Source organism: Hippocampus bargibanti, linkage group LG02, assembly GCF_051943395.1.
Source record: "Hippocampus bargibanti isolate YZ-2025 linkage group LG02, ASM5194339v1, whole genome shotgun sequence".
NCBI classification, from domain to species: Eukaryota; Metazoa; Chordata; class Actinopteri; order Syngnathiformes; family Syngnathidae; genus Hippocampus; species Hippocampus bargibanti.
This window is the reverse complement of record NC_142735.1, coordinates 22,274,529-22,300,000: the sequence shown is the minus strand read 5'-3', so window position 1 is coordinate 22,300,000 and position 25,472 is coordinate 22,274,529. Positions and strand designations below refer to the sequence as shown.

Here is a 25,472-nt window from a genome sequence, read left to right as displayed (position 1 = left end):
ACCCCCATTGCTTTGTTACTCCACCTTGCCTTCCATAATTGTTTCTTTACTTTCATCCAAACTCCAAGCCTCCATTCGTCCTTCCTTGCTTCCAGCCATTCTAATTTCATCCTTCAATACTTTGTCACCTTCACACTCCCTTTCTTTTTCCATTTTTTCCATCCACTCTCCCGTCATTGTTTGCTTTCATCAATTGAATCAAATTTTCTTCTTCTTGACTCCTTTTTTTGAGTACAAGTTTAGAGCAATTTCAAATGTTCACATGGAGACGTCAATGAATCAATTGACATTGATTGACTCTTTTCAGTCCTATGAATATAAGCATGTAAATATGTGAGTACAATAAAATACAAAAAGACAACATATAAAATCAATTAGTTCGACAACTAAAGAAAAAAAAGAACTGTATTGTCTTGAACTTTCTACTTGCCTTTTGGTTTTTACTGATTTTGTATTTTTTATGTATAGGTGACACGCTGGCGCAGGTTGCAGGGTGTCCGTGGATAATGCGAGACAGTGGGGGTAGCCTGACCCAGAACCGCTGGCAGGGAGATCTGGGTCTGACTGCTGTGGGCCAGGAAGACACGGGAGGGGGTAATTTATGGATTTATTTTTTGCTAATTTTGAATGATTAGGTAACAAGACAATCTGTTCTGGCACACCAATGGCCACTTTGTAGCAGATAGACAGTATTTATTTTTTAATTTGTTGCAAAGAAACGTTGTCACCCTAGAAAATCCAACAATATTGAATATGTTCCGGCAATGTTGCTCTACTAATACAAACATGAATAATGATATTGTTTGTTATTGTATGGTACTCATTTGAGTGCTGTTTTGCCTGAAAAGTTCAGACAAAAATTGAGTTGTGGGGAGGGGGGCATAGCTTAAGTTTGATGGCATTTCGAAAAGAATTTGACATAATTCCTTGGATAATGTTGAAAGGGCAAAAATAGATCAACCATGCTATCATACAGCATGCCATTCTATTTAATTCATTTGATGAATGTTTATGTTTGTCAATAGGTGGGATTCCTGGAGACCACGTCATTGTCCCAGTTACCGACCATAGTATTCCCAGCCACATGCACCTCCGCCTGGGTCAGAAGGAAAGGGTGTGGAGCGGTGAGAATGACGTGGAACAGGACAGGATGGGCCAGATCAACGCTGAGGATGCCGACGATGAGTTTGCGGGCGGCTGCTGGGAGGAGGACGAGGAAGACGAAGTAGAAGACGATGAGGATGAAGAGCAGGCAGCTGTTGTGGACTGGGACATGGCAGACTTTCCACCCCAGTCCACCCAGCATTACCAACACGCAAACGTTGGAGTGTCACAAGAGGAGGAAGATGTGAGGACGGAGGAAGACGCAGCGGCACCAGTCCCCCAGGCTGCGACGAGACGGCAGACATGGGAGTCCCACCTTCACAGATTCTGGGATCTGCAGCGTACCCGGCCCCGGCGCCATCACAGATTCTATGGCGGCCTGGGTTCTCGACTGAGCCAGCACTGGAGGAGCTGGCGGCAACGGGCCCAGCGGGTGTACTCCCTCAGCCTCCGCTGGGGCTTGAAAGGACAGAAGTACAATTCTTACAGCAAGCAGAGGAGGATAAAAGGCTATCGTCCATCTCTTTACACTGACGACGATATCAGCGACGACGAGAGATTCACAGAGGCTGGTAGAGGTACTGAAATCCTCCGATCTTACCTGACCTGCTGCAAATTCCACAGTTGTCTCAAATGGGTAACATTGCAACAATTAGACTGCCTTAAGTCATGGCGGTGGTTAATACACTACCTTAACTTCCTCCAAGAGTTGTACAAACGTTCCCTTACTTACGCACTTTCGAGTTAGGAACGGTACATGCAAACATTTTTGCGGGCATGTCAAAAAATGTTTGGACAGAGATGCTGTAAGTTACATTTTGTATTGCGCACCTTTTTCCGGCAGAGCTTGCTTGCGTTTGCCTGCGTACTGTGCTTCACGCACACGCACGCACACCGACACATTGGAGGGTTCAGGGGCAGGATGTTTACGCGACAGACACCAAGGCTGCTGAAGTGTATCCAACGAGTCCAGGCCCCGATCCGCCGAGCTCGCTTGCGATTGGCTGCGCAAAGTATGTGGGGGGGGGGGGGAATCCCTCTTCCCAGTTGACGCTCTGAGGAGGAGGTGCCGAGCTCACTTAGGATTGGCTCTGTAGAGTATGTGGGCTCCAGGAGTCACCAGGAGAGCGCGATGAACAAAAAGTAATGGCTGCTGGCATGCAATTCAGTACCGTATTATCACGACCAAAGGGCGTACCGTGTGAAAAGGCGCAGTCTCATTTATGTGTGCCATTTCTGTATTTAGCATACACATTGGGCGCACCGGATGAAAGGACGCGTTTTGTTTTATACAACGGTAAATATCCTCTACTGCCATACGTACGTCCGCCTCACAACAACACACAGGCATACAAGTGTGCGTATTTATAAAAACAGATTGGGAGCAAAACTGAGTTTGGTAGTGCTTTATTTATTAATTACAAAGTAAGAACATTTTGTAATGATCACTCAATAGGCGTCGGCATGGTAAAAACAAGCAGATTACCGGTAAGAGCACCAAGACGGACCGGACCGCCTTGGAAACCCTTCAGTTTAAACTGAGCTTCATAACCATGTCTCTTTGCCATTTTTTTGTGTTGTTAAAACAGCAATGTCTGCATAAAGCACATAACTGTTCTTGTATACACAAACCACGCCCACACATCCCCCCTCATGTTCTCTACCACGTCCGCCTCATGGTGGCCTCTAATACGTCCGCACTACAGGGCGCACCGCACATTTTCAAAAAAAATCTGAGACATTTAAATGCGCCTTATGGTCGTGAAAATATGGTAATTACGTGGCGCGTAATTCAGCAATTACGTCCCAGCAGCTTCAGTAATGGCTACTAAAGATCCAATGATATATGTTGTTGTACTACAGTAACAGTGTGACTTTATTTGACCACTTTTAGAGCGTCTGTGTTTTATACTTTCCCGTTCAGTATTTGACTTAAACACACATTTTATAATAAATATAGCACGAAAGCAACTTACGAACAAATTCAACTTACAAATGACTGCTCGGAACGTATCTCGTGCGTAAGGTGGGGAGTGTCTGTACTAGATCAAATGACAGCTGTATAATTACCCAGAAGTTATGCAAAGACCAACTGGAAATGTTTGGCATCTCCTTTGAGCAGATAAACAGAGAAGCGGCTGCTCGCCAGACAGGTACGGGGACCGAGGTAGACAAGAAGTGGAGGAAAGACAAGCAGAGCCGGCGCTTTCTGCAGAACACATGAGCTGTGTAACAGGTCAGCGTCCATTACCGTTTTCCGCACCGTTGATGTTGGATGTACCTTTATTCGTCTCGCAGTGGAGAAATTTACATTACACAGCAGCAAAGTTATGAAAGGAAGAGGAAAGAAAGAAGTAGAAAAACAAAATACAGGAGCTGCTGGAAAGGCAGCCACTCTCGCGGCGCCATCTTGAGGTAAAACAACAAAAAACAAAATAACAAATACTATGACAACACAAAGACACAGTCATTCATTCTTCAGCACTTGCTGTACCCTCTTTGTGACATGAAGCGGTTCTAGATGAAAGAGGAGAGGATCAAAGCGTCCTTTTCAGCAGTGGATCAGGGACGTCATGGTGGAATGTGAACGTCTACGACAAGCTAAATGTTGAAAGCAAACATGCAGCTGTAGCATCGATTGATGAAAAGAGATTGTCTCACATCTCCTGTCCCACATAAATCCGCTTCGATTCCAAGCCGCAACAGTTCCACATATGCATCGGCGCTCTGCGCTGACGCTCCTTTCTTATTGCAGGCTCCTCAAGCCATGCATCCATTCAGCAGCAGACTGTCCAACAGCACTGATGTTTCCGCTGAACAAAACGGGGCTGTGAAGATGCTGGCCTTTCCAGGCGCAAAAAAGCACAATGGCCCCAGGGCGGTCCAGCGATGACAGTCAAAATGCACTGACATTCCTCCCATTCAAAAACAGTACTGGCATATTCATGCTGCCGAAAAGGCGCAACCGCTCAGCAGTCTCCTCCTTGATGAATCTTGTGGCCAAAAATGCTGAAAAACAATCCGTATCCGTTCCACACGATGCACAACAACACAAAGTGACAAAAGAAAACACAAAAACAAGACAAAAATAAAAGCAAGGCTCATGAGAGCACTTGCTGACTGCGTACTCGGGCGCCATCTTGGATGTCTTCCACCTAACGCCTATTTTGCTCCGCAATCCGATAAATCTGGTGTTTGTTTGTCATGCCCCAGGTATTCTGGAAGAATCCCTGCAGAAATACGGCAGTTTGATCCCAATCCACGTCGAAGACATCGTGGAGCGGCTTCAGGAAATCTTCAGTGAGAACTTTGCGCAGCCACACAGGTTGGATGCACGCCATAAACTTTTTTTTTTCTCATGTAATCTTAGGAGTTCTCTGTCTCCATCTCTACCTGGATGCTGTTTAGGAAAACCATGGTCCAACATCTAATACAATCCTTCCAGCGTTCCTCTGGATCAACTCTGGCCAAAACCTTTAGAGTCAACTACAAACGTCACGTTCTTACCATGGATGACCTGGGCACTCTCTATGGACAGAACTGGCTAAATGACCAGGTATCATTACAAGTAATAAACCATCGGCCGGAAAAGTCACTAAAATTCTCCAAGTAACTCAAAGATGACAAATCAGGACCCTGCCCGAAGCATAAAGCCCAAATAACTTAATTCCGGAGATCATCGGGACACAAAAATCCCTCCACCAGTCGATATGACGGGTCAGTGAGGGGCCACTATTTCATGCATTTTATTTGCATCTCAGATCATATTTCCTTCTTGAAATTTATTCATGTGCCCCTAAAACACAAACCATCTTTGGCATGTGTTAGTTCATGAGTCAGTTTGGCTTGTAAGACGCTCCCCAACTTACGAATGAGATAGGTTCCGAACGGTCGTTTGTAAGGTGAATTTGTTGAGTCAGTGTTAGATTTTGTATGGAATGTATGTTTAGGGCATATATAAATATGTTTAAAGGACAACCGACGTCTCTGGACAAGTTGTGTCCATAATTTGTAAAATGGCTTCAAATGACTGCTACTGAGCGTATTTTACAAAAATTCCACCGCATATAGCTATATTTTACGTTTTAAGACTTGCGCTGAATATTCAGGAAGTCTTGTTTTTGAGTTGGTGACGAGTCCGTACGTGACGTCACGAAAGGACCTGACCAAAAAAAGACGCATTGTAGCGGTCCTTCCATCACGTCAATGTATTTTGCTGTACTTGTTTGGTCTGGGGACCTCGTGTTGCACTCAAAAGCCGCCAGAAAAGGCCGACCAAGCTCCATATAAGGAATTTATCAGCCTGTGGAAACGGAGGTGGCCACAGGAGGTCGCCATTTTGTGCCTCTTTTTCATTGAGACATCTCCCCTCAATGTTGCCTCATAATGGCACGGAATAAATTATTTAATCGATTGCAAACATGTATGCTTTCCTCTTCAGAATTATTTGAATCATATTCATAACTGGATGTGTAACAAGAAAGCATATTCTACGAATCTAAAGCCATTGTTTTGATTCTGCAGCAATGCAAGATGTCTTGGCGTGACGTCACGAACTGGGGGCGGGACTTTCTGAAAATGCCCAATTCGCAGCTCAATTTTTTGCAGATTTTGGACACTTTAAGTCATTTTTATTGGTGTTTTGCATTTGAATAAAAATATCATACCACGTGTTTTGGGTATTTTAGATGCTATAAAACGTTTTTCTGATGTCAGTTAAGAAACAAAAAAGTGACGTCATTTAACACCGCCGTCATTTAAACATTTAATATTTAAAATATATGCTCTATAAAGATGTACATGTACAACTGGAGACAATACTACATATGTTACTACAAAAATGTTTGTATGTACCGTTGTTTGTAACTTGAATGTAATGTAAGTAGGGGAGCGTCTGGACCTTCATATCAAAATCTAAAGTGGACATCGTACTGCTCATTCAGGTGTATGTATCATGGCCGTAGGGGGCAGTATAATACATGCACAGTAATCCCGCGATAGACAAAAATCCGCAAAGTAGGGTTCGGTTGATTTCCCCCGAGAGAAGTTTGTAATATTTGTTCTATGTTTTGTTTTGTTCAGATTATGAACATGTATGGTGACCTGGTCATGGACTCAGTTCCAGAGAAGGTGCGCCCGGACTAAATCAAATTTACGAGGTTTTCACCAGGGATTCTGTGAAGGTGTGCCAGAAGGTGATCTCTGTTTCTCTGTCCTCGCTTTTAGGTTCACTTTTTCAACAGCTTTTTCTACGACAAGCTAAGGACAAAAGGCTACGAAGGAGTCAAACGATGGACGAAAAATGTAAGGGAACGCTCTTTGAGTTGTGAAACTAAATGATTTATGTCCACCGACCGGCTCCCTTTTCTGCCAGGTGGATATCTTTCAGAAGGATCTGTTGTTGATCCCCATTCACCTGGAGGTTCACTGGTCGCTGGTCAGTGTGGACATTCCCCGGAAAGCCATCACATACTTTGACTCCCAGCGGACCCTCAACAGACGCTGCCCAAAGGTGGCGTACAGAAGCCGATGATTATCTTTTGCTCACCCAACATTAGCCGCCGCAGTCTACGTTCTGCTTTGCTGAGACCCGTAAAATACCACGACGACATCGTTGGCATTTTGCACATGAAACCCTCACGCTGCCTGACACCAAATCTGTCTGTGTGCTTTTTCCCCCTCAGCACATTTATAAATATCTCCAAGCGGAGGCCATCAAAAAAGACCAGAAAGAGTTTTTGACCGGCTGGAAAGGCTTTTTCAAAATGGTGAGACACTTAATCCTTTTTATCAACTTGGTTCATGCAAGGCTTCAGTCACACTGTTGCGTGGTACTCAGACTGTAAGGGGGGCTATGTATTTTCAGAAGGTGGGCCGGCAGAACAATGACAGCGACTGCGGAGCGTTTGTGTTACAGGTACGTCTGTAATGATAGCCCGAAATATTCAGCGGCTTCAAATTATGTTTACAGGCAGTCAAGATTCAGGTTTAGGGCAAAATTCTAATTTTTGAAACATTCGGAATAACAGGTTTATGTATGTGAGCGGACATTTTAGTATCGCCAGTAAAATGGCAACACGTGAACAACATTCATACAAATTGAGGTCATGTCGCCTTGTTACGTTGTATGTCGCTTACTCTTCTCTTCAAAAATAATGCTCCATCTCTGACTTTTGCCATAATTATTTACCTCTACTTCTATAATTATGACAAGATGCGTGACGCCTGACGTATGGACCGTTTACATTTATAGGGCGAAATCACACCAAAATTTTGGAGCTGCAAAAGTCTTTTGGAATAAAGTTAAAGTGGCTTTCACAAACCAGAGCCGGTTGCCTGAATTCAAACATTTTACTGAAGTAAATGTGTTTTAATGCAGTGGTGCCTCATCCGTGCAAGTTTCATTTTTGCATCTTAACCATGCTTGGGAGTGTTTTCATTTTTAGTTAGTCAGCTTGACTGTTAATCCTCTTTCGCTCATTCACCGCCAGACGTGCAAAAGTGTGTCCACTCCAGTGCCAGGGTTTTTGTCATTTTCACTCAAATTCCAGGACGCACAGAATATTGAGTTTTAGGACTACATAAACATGCAGCGTAAGAAACCTTAGACTCTCTTCTTTCATCAGAAAAATTCCCAAGTTATATGGGTCTGGAGTTATATAAGGTGCAAGTGGGGGGCGGCTGTACAAAAGGCAAAAGCTGTCCCGTCGTGGAAGGACAAGAACATTGCCAGAAGTCTGACCAGCACTCTATCGGCAGCCCCCGCAGGAAAAACAAAAACCCGACCAATTCGGGAATGGCGCTCCACGTCATATTTTCAATTCCCGAATAAATTTGAGAATGGCAATGAATGACTTAAATAGCTGAAAGTGCATCCATGAATCCCCCTCCTCCATCACTTCCCTCCGTATCTGAAGCTGACATCAAGGCACAATTCACTGTAAATGTGAGAATTTTCACGCTGAAGGAACATCCGTGCCACCTAGTGTTCAGAGGCAGGGCAGGTTTTACCTACTTGGACTGATTACATGTCTGTTTTTTGCTTTTCACCACCACAACTATACAGTACTGCAAGTGTCTGGCCCTGGGGCAGCCGTTCAGCTTTGGTCAGCAGGACATGCCTCGCCTGCGGAGGCAAATGTACAAAGAACTTTGTCACTGTAAGCTCACCGTGTGAATTCCACCCCCGCCGTATCCACACGAGCCACAGAACGATGGAGGGGGGCCACGGGTAGCGCCCCTGACAGAACACTCATCGTAGATCGTCCTACCGTCTTGTGGATTCTTCGGTGGAAACTACTTGTGTAGATAACACCGCAAAAAATGTTTCACTTTCTTTGATAAATCATGTCAAAGTGTACAAAATGGCTAATGGTTCATCTTCATACCGGTTATATTGATAACACAGGGCCGGGGAACCATTTTGTCACCAGCCCTCCAAGTATTTACTGCCTGTAACATATGACACGTTTCTGTATTACTTTTTCTCAAGTTTGAATCTATTCAAAAGGTTCCCCAGGCCTACGCTGACAGCTCAGCGGCAGTTTCCAACATTTTTATTTTGCCATGTGATATGACCTTTATTGGGGTAATTTACTTTGCATTTACCTTTTTTTAATACGTGGGTTCATGTCAAAAATACATTATCCTTTGACAACTGTTAATACAGGAGGAATACTTTGTTATTGTTTGAGGGGCAACAATAAATTGGCTAGATTTTTTTCCCCATTAAGCAAGTATCTTCTTTGAAATGTTTTGTAACAAAATACGCTTAGCCCCTGCTATTGCCTCCTGAAAGTTGTGATTCAAATGAGTTGACTGTTTTATATTTCTTCTACAATGCATAATGGTTGCTAGAAATTAAAACAAAGAAACAAAAACAATTGTCTGTTTCTGTAGTGGAAGGAAACCAATACAAATCACTTAATGTGTAAGGACAATGCATTAGAGTGTGTGGTTCTTCCCCGATACCGGGATGCAACATTTGAGGTGGAACTTTACCCAAATAAGGACCAATCAGAGAATGGACGCACGTATGCCCCGAGCAAAACCGACCCATGGGGTCACAAGTGACATAATAGAGGTTGTTTTTCAACATTGCCCAACTGTTACCGTTAGATGTTCAGTTACTTCTGGAAGCACATATACCTCCTATTGGTGAAAGGCTAATGGGAACAATGAATGCATGAATGTAGTTGCAGTATTGTTGCCTGTGGCCCGAAAAAAAAAGACTTTCACAGAGAAACATCCAGACATGAACCCCCCCCAAAAAAAGTTTCAATGGTAACTCTTGTAGTCTAATTGGAAACTGCATTAAAGCGGGAGAAACTAATGGCAAGAATATACAACTGATGAATGGCGAATACTGTACAGTAATGTAATATGTATGTTTCGTTCAAAAAGGGAGGAGATGAGGCGGTTGCAATGTGGAGTCCTGTGTCCAACATACAAACTGACTAAATAAAAACGCCAATGGATTAAAGCTATTTTAAATTATTTACGAAATTCGGACAATATGACCACAAATTGATCGTTGGGGCGGAGGAGAAAGTTTAGCTGTTTTTTAACACCCCCCCCCCCTTAAAAAAAAGGAAATTGCGTCATTTACATAGCTTCTGCCCCACCCATTTACCTCCTAGGCAAATTTGAACCAATCACAAGCCACTTTAGGCGGGCCTACTTGTAAATGACGGCGGCCACTTGCAAATAGAAAGCTTCGTCGTGCAGTCGACGTATATAAGAAAATTTCCCCGTAGTTTCTTTCTTTGAGATAATGTCGGCAAACAACGATGATAGGTAAGGACTTTTCGTCAGATGAAACGAGTTGAACAGATTTTCCTCAACAAGTGTCAAACGGATCTCCTTAAATGTGCATTCTCGTATTGTTTTTACATTTTGTGAAAATCGTTTTGTTATACGTTAAATATGACTAAGTTTGTGTTGTGGCCTATGACAAAGCTAAATATTTCTTGCGAAATGTGCCGGTTTTCGCTTGTTACAATTTGCGATTTGATGATTGTCTGACCGGTTAGCTTTTTATTCTCGTTTGCGTTTTAACACGTATAGTACTTGTATCGGGCTAGCGCTTAGACGTTAGCTGAAGCTAATGTTGCCGGGTGGTGTAGCATGTGACTACTTGTGCCTCTCGCGGTAGGTTAGGCCTTCTGCGGAATAACTTTATTGTCCGCAATCATTGTCGCGCTAAGAGCGGGATCTTCGGGAAATCTGTGTGAAATTGCCACGCGTACTTGGTCACCCCATTGAATCGGATGCCTGATGTTGTACAAGAAAATCTGTTTGCTTTTTCGCTGAGTGAGGGTTGCACATGTCGGTGGCGGACACGCCTGTGGTAACAATGCCGGAAGACTAGGCCGCATCCAGTGGAACGTGAGGAAAAATAAATTGTTTCTTTTGTGTGTGTTTGTGCGCGGTATCGTGTTTATTTTCATTTTAAGGGGGAGTGATTTCTGACTCTGCAGCAAAATGCCTAAGCCACGCGAAAGTTGAAGGAGGGTGCTCGGAAGAAGTTAGCACAGAGATGTTAAAGACAATGAGGTTTTTCTTGTCCTTTTGACACAAACCTCGGGACCAAAACGACTAATCGTAACTTATAGCCGATTTGTGCGAAGTAAGCGGAGTCTAGCTACATTTTAAGGATTTAGCTCGGACGCGGTTCATTCTGGTATTCTCTTCTCTGCCGCGGGGCCACCATCTTGAACGCGATAAGCTAAAATGGCGGACTTGTTTAAATGGACGTGTGTGCGATGTCCTCCTTCAAGTTGCCCTTTCAATAAATTGTTGATTAAATGTGTAAAGAGATTTTATCGCGATGTTATAAAAGTTCTTGTCTGTTCACAGAGACAATGGCCCAGAAGGCATGGAGCCAGAAGGTGACATTGAGGTAAGTTTCCATTTGAGCGTCAGATGATGTAGACATCAGTTTGCATTGATAACACTTGCTCATTTTTAAACTTTCCTGACTTGCAGAGCAACTGGAATGATATCGTGGATAGTTTTGATGATATGAACTTGCGTGAGGAGTTGCTTCGGGGAATTTATGCTTATGGTTTTGAGAAGCCTTCTGCCATCCAACAGAGAGCTATTCTTCCTTGCATCAAGGGTGAATTTTTAGCGCGACTTCTCCCAGAATGCTTATATCAGAATAATGGGATCCAACAACTTATATTTTCTGTCTTCTGTTGTGCTTCAGGTTATGACGTGATTGCCCAGGCTCAGTCGGGGACCGGAAAGACTGCTACCTTTGCAATTTCTATCCTTCAACAGGTTGATGTGACGCTGAAAGGCACCCAGGCTTTGGTCTTGGCCCCCACAAGGGAGCTGGCTCAACAGGTAAAGCCTTTTTGTTAGGTCACATGAGCACTGTGTTGTTCACGGTTGTTTGAATGTCATTCCCATCTGTGCTTTGAATCAGATCCAGAAAGTGGTGCTGTCTCTAGGCGACTACATGGGCGCCGGTTGCCATGCGTGTATTGGTGGCACTAACATCCGCAGCGAGACCCAGAAGCTGCAGGCAGAGTCCCCGCACATTGTGGTGGGGACCCCCGGTCGTGTCTTTGACATGTTGAGTCGCAAGAACATCTGTAAGTAGGCTATTTGTCCAATTGATGTTTTAATTCCTTCAGATATTGGTCTATCATCCCGTAGTTTTTGCAGTGCAATCCTCTTGAAGGAAAACCGACCGCTTTGTTTCGGGGTTTTATTCTTCCGTGTTGTGGGTTAATGTCAGTGTAAGGCGCTTAAATGGACCCTCATTTGAGAAATGTTTGACGCTTGGTCAGCAAATGACATGCACAAGCAATTTGCTGTATGATGATGAAACTCATGCGTGTCAACTGACTCCGGAAGCCTCCTGGTGTGTCGCTACTCTGGATGGCGTTCTGCCGTCCAGAGTTTGCGCCTTGCCAGAGATCCTGAGATGTGATCATACTCACATTTCTGAATACAGCTTAACCCAAATTGCAGTTCACTCTCGCATTGAAGTTCAACGGCGCCACACAGGACTGATTTTATTTCTTTCAATTTTTAGCTCCTAAATTCATCAAAATGTTTGTGCTGGATGAGGCCGATGAGATGTTGAGCCGAGGCTTCAAAGACCAGATTTACGAGATCTTCCGTAAACTGTCCGACACCATACAGGTCATATCTCTGTTGTTTGCAATTAGCTACTTGTGTTGCTTTTCTATCTTGACTGGTTTATGTTGATATTATTCTTTAGGTTGTCCTACTGTCGGCCACCATGCCGGCTGATGTGTTGGAGGTCACCAAAAAGTTCATGCGTGATCCTATTCGCATCCTGGTCAAAAGAGAGGAGCTGACCCTCGAGGGTATCCGCCAATTCTATGTCAATGTGGAGAAAGAGGTTGGTGTGATGGCCACTGTGAGATGCTGGGGTTTGTGTTTCCTGAATTTACCTTTTTACTCTGTTCCAGGATTGGAAGCTGGACACCCTCTGTGATCTGTACGAGACCCTTACCATCACTCAGGCCGTCATCTTCATCAATACACGGAGGAAAGTGGACTGGCTCACAGAGAAGATGCAGTCCAGGGACTTCACCGTTTCAGCCATGGTGAAGCATTCTCCGTCTCCAAATCATCTGCCTTCTAAGGCCACTCGCTTGTCTCGCCTGTCAGGATTGTAACGACATAGTTTTTGCTGTTTGTCTTGCAGCATGGTGAGATGGACCAGAAAGAGCGGGACTTGATCATGAGAGAGTTCCGTTCTGGTTCAAGTCGCGTCCTCATCACCACTGACCTGCTGGTAGGTGCCCTCGTTTTGCAGATGGAACCTGTCAGCAGTTGGTGGATATATGACATAAGGGGGTAAAACATGCCCAGGGTACCCTCTCCTCCCAGCTATTGTGCTGGTGAAGGACTGAAATTTCCTGGGTAGAGAAATTGCCGTCTGCCCTCCACTGTGCCCGGGCTCTTGTCCTGGATAGACAACTAACTGGCAGACGACAACCCCCCGCCCCCCTTGTGGCGTTCACGTGAAAAATATTGAATGATATTACCCTGGCTGACAAGCGTGTCTCTTACAGGCTCGCGGCATTGATGTGCAGCAGGTCTCTCTCGTCATCAACTATGACCTCCCGTCCAACAGGGAAAACTACATCCACAGGCAAGTTTGTAGATTAAAAACAAATGGTGCAAGGAACTATCAAAGGATCCTGGCGCCATGAAAACATTGCAGAATTGGGCCAGAGTTTGTTTTTTGGGAGTGATGACATCTGGGGGCTTGTCATCTCAGATGTTCTGATATGATATAAAAGGCAAAAAAGTACACTCAATGTAAAAGTTTAACAAAAATTTGATATTTTTGTTAAATCTGACCTTCCTTTTGGATTGGATTGGATATGCCTTTATTAGTCTCACAGTGGAGAAATTTACATTTCACAGCAGCAAAGTGAAGGGCGCTTATAAATCAAATCTATTATTATTAATACAGATATAGCATTTTTTTTACCACACAATTAAATGGTGGCTGTTTAGCCAAGTGAGACGTGTGGGCCAAGTTTATATATTTTGCCGAATTTTAAAGACTAACGGAATGTGTCGCAACGGCATCAGGCAGAATAAAGCTTTGCTTTTATTTCATAACTTCGACATCTTTAGATGAGCCACCCTCAAGACACGTTCCTGGGGAGCCCCCTAAAAATTGGGCTGCATTTAAAAGTACGTTAACTCATTCACTGCCAGACAATGTAAAAAAACTGTCCACTCCAGTGCCAGGGTTATATGGGTCTGGGGTGTATCTGAGCTTGAAATGGGAGCGGCGATACAAAATATAATGCATACATATTGATTTATATAGAACTTTAACAGTAGCTGTAGTAAAGCACAAGCATGGATGAAAGGCAAATGCTGCCCACTTGTCGAAGGGAATAAACATTGTCAGAGGTCTGACTAGCGCTTTATTGGCACTCCCAAAACCTGAACAAATTTGCAAATGGCGCTCCAAGTCGCATTGCAATTCCCAAATATCTTCAGGAATGGCTAAATGAGTTAAACATGTTGAACTTTCGATAAGGTTTTGAATCAGCAATGTGTGAGATGTTTTTTTGTCTGTACATAGCAGCATGCGGGCATTTTTCTTTCGTTTGCAAACTTTTTTTTGTCAAAACGAGTTTGTGAGAACTGTGTTTTGTTATTGGATTGGATATGCCTTTATTAGTCTCACAGTGGAGAAATTTACATTTCACAGCAGCAAAGTGATGAAAGGAATGAAAGTAGAAAAATGAAATACATTTGTTGTTGGTATTTCTTCAAACAAGGCCTTGCAGGTGTTGCTCCTCGGGTCCTTAAGTTAAACCCCAACCGACCCTATTAACCACCTTTGCCTCTTCATCAGGATTGGCCGTGGTGGTCGTTTTGGTAGGAAGGGCGTTGCCATCAACATGGTGACCAACGACGACAAGCGCACCCTGCGGGACATCGAGACCTTCTACAACACCACCATTGAGGAAATGCCAATGAATGTGGCTGATCTTTTCTAGAAAGAAAGAAGAAAACAAACTTGAGAGAAAAGCAAGCAAGATCCACCCAACCTCGTTCCTCCTCCCCACTTCTCCAGTTTTAAACAAAGAAAAAAAGGCCAACATGTGATGACTTCAAATTGCTGAACTTTCCCACTGGGGAAGGAAGACGGCAGCCATGATTCCTTTCGCTCCCCCCAAATCAGTTTGCGGCGACCGACTCGTTCGCCAAAACACTTTCACCGAAATTGAATTTAATGCAGACATTCCAACCCCTTTTTTGTGCTAATGTTCCTCAAAATGACTTTTAACCAACCCCTCCTCCACTCCAAAAAGCACAACCGTGGTGACAGCGTCTCAGAACAAGGACTATACGCTAACATTAAGCAGCGGCATCCAAATGGCCACCTTTCAAAGCATTTGGTTGTGAATGCTGAAAAGGAACAACAAAATGCAAGCAGTGTTCAGATAACCTCCGGTGTACCTATTTGAGTCTAACTCTATGGGGGAATTAGACTTACATAGGACATGTTCAATAAAAAGACCTGTACAGTCTAATCAACCTTTAACTGTTTGGGGCCTCTTAACTGTTGTTTCCAAATCAAGAGCAACTCATAACCAACAGGTGGCAAAAACAAGCTGTTCATTAAAGAGTTTCTCTGGCAGCTCTGTTGCTTGTAACCCCTTCTGGCCATTGGGCGGAAGACAGCTGCCATATGGAAGTGTACGGTGAGTTCAGTTCATGCTGTATTTTTTTTTTTCCCCCTCTCCCCATATGGTTGAGAGTGTCCATTCATTCAATCAACTGCCCACTCCACTTTGTAGCTTGTATTTTTTATAGTGTTTCATTAATTTTCTATTCGGATGGTGGCCACTTTGTGTGATCTACCTCATCAGAAAAATATGTGTGGGTGGGTGTGATGTTTGCTGTTCTTTAAGGACCAAACTTGCAGTTCAGAGATTCCACAGCCTCTTTACACAACCTGCCTGGTTGGGGTGTCTTGTTTGGAGGTGTATGGTGTTTTTTTATGTTTTGGGAAATGGTAAATAAATTGTTAACCCTTTCAGACAGAAGCAGTGTATCAAAAATTTCTACATTGGATTCTGTATAGTATTTATTTTTAATGGTCTTTCAGAAAATAAAGGTGTCTCCTTTACATCAATTGAATCTGCGTTGTTGAGTATAACATTAATGAAATACAGTAGTAGTCTGTTGACCTTTGGTGGCAGGCCCGAAGCCAAAATGGGTAACGTCACAAATCGGCGACACTTTGTGCTATGGGCTTCGTCTAATGTACTTGGAGGAAAAAAATGTTGCTCAAATGAAGCTAATTGCCGGTCAACCCTGAAACGTTTAGAATGAATTAACGTTCGTGGTATTTTGTTTCAAAGGATGACTGCTTCATAATTTGTCAGATAAAACTACACGATTTAAGCCTGCATTTAAAATCGTCAGTCATGGACGTCGCTTTCTCGTGTGTATTCAAATTTGTTAAGGCGAGAAACTCGACTTTAGGTTTTATGACTGCCAATTGTATTAATTACGTCAATAAATAATCACGTTGAGATAAAAGACAGTCGTTTTTTTCCTCTTAAACTGCGTAACGAATTAACTTATGATCCACAAGGGGGCGCAAGTTCCCGTGCAATCGCAAACTACTTCCCAAAGAATGACGAGTGGCTTTACCCAAATGTTTATATAAACATAACGTAAACGTAAAATGGGATGAATGCAAATTCTCACCTTTTTTCGTCAGGTTCGCTGCGACGTGGTACCAACGGTGCGTAGTTCATTTTATCTTGTGGCCTAAAAAATTATATTCGTGTATCTTTGCCTATTTCCTCTCTCTTTACAGCGCTTCACCATTTGTGCTGGCTATGAAACTGAACTAATGTTGCCTTTGTTTTCGTCTCATTATACAGTAATAGTCCAATGGTGAGTATGGTTGTGCTTTGTTTGAATGTTGCTGTGCCGATGACCATTTTGTGTTTGGGAGCCTTTTACTGAGCATCTTCATCTTTAAGTTCAAAGAGTTGCTTTTTCTGTAGCCACAAGGGGACACAATCCAGTGTCTTGTGCCGGTCCCAAGCCCGGATAAATAAAGAGGGTTGTGTCAGGTATGGCCAAAACTAACATGCGAATCAAACCTCTGAAGATGGAGGACACTGATTTGCTGCGGCGACCCCTTGAAGGGAAAAGCCCAAACGTAGTTTTGTGTACTTCCAATTTTTGTTATCCAGGGATGAAATGTATTCTTTTAAGACAGTATTTTTATTTTAATCTCTTTATTGTGCAATAGTAATCTTTTAAAACTAATCCTGTACAGGAGTCCATTTTGTTGAATGTTTGCTTATTTCTCCTTTTGTGAATGGTATTATTTCTTCATATTCATCTTTCTTCTACAACAAAAAACGGAGACATTTGTCACCCCACAGGCTCCAACCTGCCATATGTGATGGTGACTAATTTGACTTCATTTTAGTCTTATAATTGCTGCAATTTCCTGTGTGAATCTGTAACCAGCGCACGAAATAAACAGTCATTCTAGGTGGCCCCTTCTTATTCCACAGGCATTTTGGGAGCTACACCCCACGCACGCCCATCCCCCCTACTGGCCCGTCACCCCCTGTTGGGCGCAGGGTGGGGGGGATTATGCGGAGTGGGAGGCTCGTAAAAGGTCTGCCAGGCTCTTTCTCTTGTGTGACGGATGGCTGGGAGGCTGAACGGGGCCTGCTTTGCATGAGAAGAGGAGCCAGCAGAGGGGAGAATAGAGGCCTATTCAGGGAGGCCTGTCACCCTCAAATCACCCCCCTTTCCCTGCCTCACACACACACACACACACACACACTACTGCCCCCTCCGCCCTTCCTCATCCATCCCTTCATCCTTTTCATCCCTCCTCCATTTCGGCCTCCATCACGACCATCCTTACTTATTGATTTCATCCCCACTTCATTTCTGTTCCTTCACATTTCCCCTCCTTTCCATCAACATCCCAAACCCCCACCGCTGTCCCCTCAAAACAACCCGATAAGTTCCGTAACGTGGGAGTCAGGAGTCACCCTATTAAGGCAAAAGCAAGTCATGTGACACCACATCCATATTGAAGGAACTGGGAGAATTTTGAACTTCTTTTATTAGTTTTATTTATTTTGTTTTTGAAGGATCCAGTAAAGACGTGCCACCAGGGGGCAGAAAAAGCTTGCTTCACAATTCCTGACAGTCACAGTAGTACAAACAACATTAACTGTGTATTTCTTCATTATATAAATGCATTTAAAAATATTTTCCATGTATTGTTGAGGTTTCCTTTCACATGAATTCTGTGACCTATTTTTATATAAAATTTCATATTTTGCACTTCAACCTTTTCCATGTATTCAGTAATTTGTCCCGAACAGTTTGTAATTACATGTGGTGTAACCTTTGTGTCTTTGCAATTATTAGTTTTTTTTATTTCACATGTATTTTTCCTATATTTGTTTATTTTAGTGCCCCAACTAGGTAAGATCTAGTACAGTGATACCTTGGCTTATGAACTTAGTTGGTTCCCAGACAGAGTGTGTAAGGCGAAAAGTGTGTATCCCAAAAGTTAATTTCCCATAGGAAAGCATTAAACTGAGAATAATCCGTTCCCAGGTTCCCATAAAGCATAATTTTCTACTTTCTAATTTTCTAAGCCTTAAAACAACACAAAATATACCTTATTTTATGTATAATAATTGTGCTATGGTATTATAATTAAAGAAATAAACTGTACTGTATAGTAAAGTCATTTTATTTACCGTTGTGATAGTCATTGATGGATTGATGGAATGAGTGGCCGGTTTCATCAGCATTATTGTTTTTATTGTTTTTATTGTAAAGTGTCCTTGGGTGTTTTGAAAGGCGCTTGAAATAAAATGTATTATTATTAAACACTTGATGAGGAACGTAGCCTTCTTCTTTCACCATCTTGAGGAATGATCCCTTGTAGGTGGTTTCTCTATAATTGTATCTAGTTCCTCATCAATTGTGTTCTGTTCAGCTGGATTGATAGCTTTTTGCATCAAGTGTACAGATGGCTTGTGCAGGTTGTTTGTGGAGCCTGATTGATGGGATATTTTAACTTTGCAGTCTACACTGCCTTTGAACTATCAAAGTTGAAACTCTCACTGTCGTCTGCCTGTCTCTTTAATGTTTAACCCCCCCCCCCCCATTGCTGCGTTCTTGACCAATCACATGGCTTTAACCGAAGACTGGGGGTGGGACAAAAACAGTCGGCTGCCATTTTGTTGTTAGAATAACGGGCTCGTTCGCGAACGACTCATCACTCATTGAGGCAGGTCCGTGTATGAAAAAAGTTCATATGGCAAGGTAAAATTTTCATAAATGTAACGTTCTTAAATCGAAAAGTTTGTAAGCCAAGGTTCGTAAACTGAGGTATCACTGTACTTATTGTCATTTTTGTCAGAGAATAAAGAATATATGCTTGTATATTTTTTATATTGTTTCTCTCTGAAATATCAATTGCTAAGCTATTCAATAGCTTCTCAATTGTGTTTTCAATTATGAGTAAGCGTTCCGATGGGAGACATTAACTCATTCACTGCCATTCCCAAATTTATTTGGGAATTGAAAATATGACGTGGAGCACCATTCCTGAATTTGTTCGGGAGCACTGCTCAGACCTCTGGCAATGTTTTTTCCCTTCCATGTTGGGGCAGCATTTTCCTTTTGTGCAGCCGCCCCCACTTCCACTGCAGATAACCCTAGAATCAAATAGGCTTGACATAAACTCTTTTCTTCTCGTGAAAGAAATGTGTAAGGTTTCTTACCCTGCATTGAATGTTTACGTAGTTCTAAAACTAAATATTCCATGGGTCCTGGAATTTGAGTGACAATGACAAAAACCCTGGCACTGCAGTGAATACGTTTTTACACGTCGTCTGGCAGTGAATGAATTAAGACAGTGAGTAATTCTCTTCGTTTCATATTTAGTTTTAGAGTAAAATTTTTGACAAGTTGCCAATCGACCACCACCATACTTCAGTCGCATCATACGCCTGTTCTTGCATCTCAAGGCATAAATAAATAAATTGGCTGTTTGCTTGTATCTCAAGGTTCCTCTGGGTATGGTGAAGATAGAATAGTTTTCTGTATTACGGTCCTTGGAAGAAAAAGTTCAAACATCCTTGTCTCTCCACAGACTACATACATCTGCCAACCTTGTTTTCCAGTTTAAAGAAAATCTTGATCTTAGTTATGGAAGAATAACGTACTGTTTTTTTTTTTAAGTGGAACTTGTGCAACTCTCCTCGTTTTTCCCTTATTAAGATACCGGCTCGCTCGCCTTTCGCCCTAAAACGTCTTTGAGATGCTAATAGGCGCACTCACTCCTGATTGGTCGGCTGCAGGCCGGTTGAAGAAAGGCACTGAGGGGGAGGCGAGGAGAGCGGGTGCAAGTTGAGTTTGAATTGGGAGTGTGCGCTCGAACAACAAGTGGTTCAGAATAACTAGTTGCGGCCAAGAGAGGCTAGTGTTTTGTTTATTTACGTGTTTATTTTTCTCTTCGAAGCGTTTATGCTTAAAAAGAACCGGACAAAACACACTCCGTGTTGTTTTTTTTTTGTTTTTGTTGTTGCCGGACTTGAGGAAAACGGCTTCCCGGTACACGCCGAGGCTCATTAGTCAACTCGGTTCACCCGGTGCTCCCGCGCAAGTAGCGGGAACACCAGGTGGACTTTGCCGGCCAGGTGCGCGGCGACACCGCGAGAGGCGAAAAATAGCTCGACTCGAACCTTCAGTTTGAGCGTGGAACATGTACAGCATGATGGAACACGAGTTGAAGCCCGGCGGTCAGCCAATGCACCACGCGGCGCAGGGGATGTCACCGGCCCCTCCGGGCAGCATGACTGCGGGCAACGGCCTGCCTCACCCGGGCTCCAAAAGCGCCTTGCAGGCCCCCGGCGGGGTCGACCCCATGGATAAAGTCAAGCGGCCCATGAACGCCTTCATGGTGTGGTCCCGCGGTCAAAGACGCAAAATGGCCCAAGAGAACCCCAAAATGCACAACTCCGAGATCAGCAAGCGTCTGGGCGCCGAGTGGAAGCTGCTGAGCGACGCCGAGAAGCGGCCGTTTATCGACGAGGCCAAGCGGCTGCGGGCCGTGCACATGAAGGAGTACCCGGACTACAAGTACAAGCCTCGGCGTAAGAGCAAACCGGCGCTCAAGAAGGACGCGGTGCAGGTGCCCAAGTACCCGCTGGTCGCCGGAAACTTACTGGTGACGGCCCAGGGACAGGGCGCCAGTCCCCGGATGGAGAGTTACGCTTGGGGTCCCGCGGGCGGCTACCCGGGCATGCAGGGCGAGGCGCTCGGCTACACGCAGCAACTGCACCGGTACGACCTGTCGGCCCTCCAGTACCCCCCCGCCATGACCGCCGCCCAGACTTACATGAACGGAAACAACTCCTACAGGTGCGGCTCAACACCAACTTCATCACATTTTCTAAAAAGCGTCAATGTTGAAAGAAAAGTCTTTTGGGCTTGTGATTTAAAAATGTTTTAATAACATGAATACGATTTGTAAAAAGTGCAATAAAATACTTACATTTTATTTTTATTCTGATCGTACATTAGTTAAAAAAAAGCTAAAACTAAAAATATGGTCTCCTAAACTCCAACACTGATTTTCACTTAAAAACGTTTTGAGGTGAGTCTTTTATATATGTATTTCTTACTTTTCAACACACTTTGTTTTCTTTCAATCGGTTAATAAACATCTTCAAAAAAGACAACAAAATATTACCTACAATGTCAAGTCTGGAATAATGGTTAATACACATAAGAAATAAAATGGGAGCAATATTATATATTTAGATTCAAAACCAATACACTGGATATGCACTCCTATTCAACTAAGCACCTGTCTGGAGTCGCTGTGGAGAAACTTTTGCACAAATATTAGTCTTGAAATTTGAAACATTTTCCAATTTTTTTTACACTGCATCAATGCACATCAGAAACAATTGTATTCACCTATATGTTCTGAATGCACCATTTTCATCTTCACCCGTGTCCGGAATGTTGATCAGGAATACTCTGATCCATGTGTGGTCTTTTACCCACAATTCCACAGTGCAACCTCAACGCCTTACCCCTAATAAATACGCAATATTCTCTGCATTTGAGTAAATGTATAGTGTAAGGTACGGACAAATGAAAAAAATGCATTTGTGTATGTAAAGAAGTCTGCCCATAAATGCCTCATACCTAATCAAGTGCATTGTTCAATGGTGAAACTAAATACTAAGCGTTATGACAGAACACATGGATGCATCTTTGTTGAAGGCCCTATATAAGAGCGTTTTAATTGCTGGGTCAAAATAAACACAATTTTGGTTAAATTTGACTGACAAAATTTACCTTAACTTTTTGGATTACTTTGAGAGAAAAAAGGGAGCTTCTTTAAAAAATAAATAAACAACCCAAACATGCATCAGATTGACTAAAATTTTGTTTTGTAGACAATTTTGTTTGAGACAGAAGTTTCATGGATGAACTTTTGGCAGCTGACTAAATATTATGTTCAACAAAATATCTATTCCATATAAATAAATTTTCAGAGGCAAAAATACATCCTTACAAATATGTATAGCTGTTTCTGCTATTAAGTGTGTGTTGTATCGATTTTTAAAATGCATATTTACATGCGTTTATGTTCACACTTAAAATATTTGTGTGCAAATACAGACTCCGCTAATTCATAGGTTTGCCCTTAATATATACTTTATAATTAATTTAAAATGCCATCGACAGGCAAGTGTAAATGAGCTTGCTGCATCTTCTTTCACACATGGAGCAGCCACGCTTACAACCAGAGCATTCATACATAAAAAAGGATAAAAAAGTATATACATATATGTATCCTTTTTTTTGTTTGTTTTTGCTTTTATCCGCTGTGCTAACTCTTGTCGCCAAAATCCTTACAGCCCAATGACGTACAGCAGCAGTCCCCAGCAGCCCAGCCCGGTGCCCATGTCCATGGTGAAAGCAGAGCCCATGTCCCACTCGCCTCCGACGCCCACCCATCACCGGGGCCCCCTGCAGGGTGACCTGCGGGACATGATCAGCATGTACATCCCAGGGGGCGGTGACGGCAGCGATCCGGCGGGGGGAACCGCTCCCAGGGGCTACGGCGGCGTCCAGCAGCACTACCTCAGCGGCACTGTACCCCTAACACACATCTAGTCGAACGACACGGGACAATCTGCACTCACTCCTTTGGGTGTATTCGTTCTGTATTGTTCATTGTTTTTAATACTCTTTTAGTTTATTTTCTATTTTAAAAATACAAATTAGATGAGTTTGCATACGCTGCATTTTAAGTAGCTTTATGTCAGGGGCAGCGAAGCACTTTTTTTGCCTTCACCCCCTCCCCATGCCTGTCGATTAGATTCAATGTTTAAAGATATTGTATCCTGGTAATTTTGCTGTTTAACCTTACATATGGCCCGCTGAGTTGCTTTTCAAAGGAGTCACAACCAATCTCCTCGTGAGATTTCTTTTTTTAAATCTCATTGGACACAATCGATTGTCACTATCTTATGCGTAGTGAAAATAATCATTTTACTCGTCAATATGACTTCCAGTTGTACGAATGCAAATTGATAACAAGTTAACTTGAACTACTGTCATTGAGTGGAAGAGAGAGAGTTCCTTATGACATGACTTTTTTTCCACACAAGTGAAATTTTATCACTAGGTTGTGAATCATTATTGAGAAAAAGTATATTTCAAAAGTTTCCCTCAAACCAGTGGCCACCATAAACACATGCATGCTTGTATATATTGTAAAGTACGTAGATGCTGCTATGGACCTGAATTTGGTTTACATCTCCATCCATTACTAATGATATACTGTACATATTTTTTAATGTGATGTGTGAATGTTTATATTTTAACTTTTTTTTATCATTCTGTCAAAACCATTCTGCGATTCAGTTGTTTCTAGCTTTCTTGTAAATAATGTACACATTTTAGACTCTTATACTAAGAGTCTTCATGTTTTTTTTTTGATTAAAAAATCTTTATGACTTTCATGACTATTAATAAAAAGCAAGAGTCAGTGTCTTTATTCATATACAGTAAATTTACCTATTAATATGGATATTGGCACATTAGTGTAGCTTGGTATCTTTACATGTAGTCTGGAGTGAAGCATTGAGTCTTTTTCGACTTTTCCCTTCAGGGGTTGCCACAGCGAATCAATGTCCTCCATCTATCCCGGTTTTGTGCATCCTCTTCTCTCACACCAGCTACCTTCATATCCTCTTTGACCACATCCATAAACCTCCTCTTCGGTCTTCCTCTCGGTCTCCTGCCTGGAAGTTCAAGGCTCAGCATCCTTCTCCCCATACACTCACTCTCTCTCCTCTGGACATGTCCAAACCATCTCAGTCTGGCCTCTCTGACTTTCTCTCCAAAGCCTCTCATATGAGTTGTCCCTCTAATGTACTCATTCCTGATCCTATCCAACCTGGTCACTCCCCAAAAAAAACTCAACATCTTCAGCTCTGATACCTCCAGCTCTGCTTCCTGACTTTTTGCATTGAGTGACAATTTTATTTTTCACTTGTAGTAGAATAACGTACGGTAAGGTGTTTAAAAAGCAAATAATATGCAATGCTTATAACAGCATTTTTTGAAAATTGGAGAGGGGCATTTTTCCTAATGATCGTATAGCAACATTTTTAGTGTGCAGTAAGGGATTTCAAAAACGTGGCAAGGTGTTTGACAGCAAATTATGTAGTTAACGAAAGGAATTAATAGTAACAAAAATTAGGATGTAATTTTAAGGAAAGGACAGGTTTTATTCAAAACGTTTTCCTTTTATGCTTTTCTGGGGGAGGTCTTTTTAATTGTAAAAACTGCATCACGGCTGTTCACATCACTGGTCACAAGACGGCGCCAACTTCCAACCGGTAATGAATGGCACTGCCGATATCCATCACTTCCTGGTCACGCCCACTCCCGGAAGTGGTGCCGTATTTTGAAATGGTGTGAGGTTGCAAATGGACTCCCATTTCTCAGGGAAGAAAGCACATTAACTATTTGCAAAGTTTTAATTTTGTATGTGATGTTCAAAGTTGTATTGTGTTCGTTGGCAGTTTTTTTTCACGCACACTAGATGTTAAATGTGAAATGACTCATTTTGTTCACACTAATGCTTTAGTGTTACTGTCGATTTTTTTTCCTATTTTCAATATTCGTGTTTACTTACAGTCAATGGCAAATGTATTTTTAAATTGATATATTATTCTATGGTATTGGAATGAATTGTAAATACAGTATTTGTTGTGTTGTTTCCATATGGAGGCATGACTCTGTTATTTTCTGTATTCTATATTTCTGTAAAACCATAATCCAACAGCACTGTTTGATTTTCATTAGTTTAATTTCAATTAAATACAGATTCAAGTTATTTCCGTGACGGCTGTGGGGTTTTCTTTCCCGAATAGAACGGTAACAACATTTTTGACCACATGTCCATGTCATGTCACTTTAAACATGACGTCATGCCGATACATCGATGATGACGTATCATTCATTGGCTTGACTGCATGGGAACATGTCGGCGAGTTGAGGCTGAAGGGGGCGGGGAGATGATTGAAAGCTTTACTTTCTTATCTTTGTCCTCTTTAAAATTCACTTTCTCCCCCAAACCGACACACACGCGCGCGCATACACACAAACACACACACAAACAGACACGACGTCGTGGATGTGCCGCGCGTAATTGGCCGTTTCGGGGGCGCATTGTCCGCCGCCTTTCAGCACGCAGGTGCATATAGTAAAGCCGCAGCCTCCGCTCCTCCCTCGGGCGTCTTTGT

At 42.7% G+C, this 25,472-nt stretch overlaps 3 protein-coding genes, 1 long non-coding RNA gene and 1 other non-coding gene across 6 annotated transcripts in view; all 5 read left to right on the top strand.

Moving 5' to 3' along the window:
• The window catches only part of senp3b (SUMO specific peptidase 3b), a 10,546-nt gene extending 990 nt beyond the window's left edge, over positions 1–9,556 (top strand). Inside the window, exons 2-12 of one of the 2 annotated variants that reach the window (XM_088990206.1) lie at positions 469–594; positions 1,026–1,682; positions 3,227–3,340; positions 4,318–4,429; positions 4,513–4,660; positions 6,187–6,234; positions 6,331–6,408; positions 6,479–6,616; positions 6,789–6,872; positions 6,971–7,021; positions 8,171–9,555. In XM_088990206.1, the coding sequence (XP_088846332.1) occupies positions 507–594; positions 1,026–1,682; positions 3,227–3,340; positions 4,318–4,429; positions 4,513–4,660; positions 6,187–6,234; positions 6,331–6,408; positions 6,479–6,616; positions 6,789–6,872; positions 6,971–7,021; positions 8,171–8,281 (1,629 nt within the window). In that variant the 5' untranslated portion in view covers positions 469–506 and the 3' untranslated portion in view covers positions 8,282–9,555. Of the gene's footprint in view, positions 1–468; positions 595–1,025; positions 1,683–3,226; positions 3,341–4,317; positions 4,430–4,512; positions 4,661–6,186; positions 6,235–6,330; positions 6,409–6,478; positions 6,617–6,788; positions 6,873–6,970; positions 7,022–8,170 lie in introns of those variants that run through there. The other variant, XM_088990207.1, reaches the window with a different exon arrangement.
• A 232-nt stretch (positions 9,557–9,788) lies between these two features.
• On the top strand, positions 9,789–15,166 carry LOC148902024 (eukaryotic initiation factor 4A-I-like). Its single transcript, XM_088990208.1, has 11 exons — positions 9,789–9,900; positions 10,963–11,005; positions 11,092–11,224; positions 11,315–11,454; positions 11,537–11,705; positions 12,152–12,261; positions 12,341–12,484; positions 12,555–12,692; positions 12,794–12,883; positions 13,164–13,243; positions 14,474–15,166. Exons 1-11 carry the CDS (start codon positions 9,878–9,880, stop codon positions 14,616–14,618), a joined length of 1,215 nt encoding a protein of 404 aa, XP_088846334.1. The 5' UTR covers positions 9,789–9,877; the 3' UTR covers positions 14,619–15,166.
• LOC148902025 (small nucleolar RNA SNORD10) lies at positions 11,929–12,069 on the top strand. The gene has a single exon (XR_016114346.1). It is a non-coding gene; the product is annotated as a small nucleolar RNA SNORD10 (small nucleolar RNA).
• A 1,095-nt stretch (positions 15,167–16,261) lies between the features above and the next one.
• LOC148902023 (uncharacterized) lies at positions 16,262–19,665 on the top strand. Its single transcript, XR_016117976.1, has 3 exons — positions 16,262–16,378; positions 16,454–16,533; positions 17,169–19,665. It is a non-coding gene; the product is annotated as an uncharacterized LOC148902023 (long non-coding RNA).
• A 361-nt stretch (positions 19,666–20,026) lies between these two features.
• Positions 20,027–23,685, top strand: LOC148902022 (transcription factor Sox-19a-like). Its single transcript, XM_088990205.1, has 2 exons — positions 20,027–21,057; positions 22,572–23,685. Exons 1-2 carry the CDS (start codon positions 20,399–20,401, stop codon positions 22,828–22,830), a joined length of 918 nt encoding a protein of 305 aa, XP_088846331.1. The 5' UTR covers positions 20,027–20,398; the 3' UTR covers positions 22,831–23,685.
• The last annotated feature ends 1,787 nt before the right edge of the window (positions 23,686–25,472 follow it).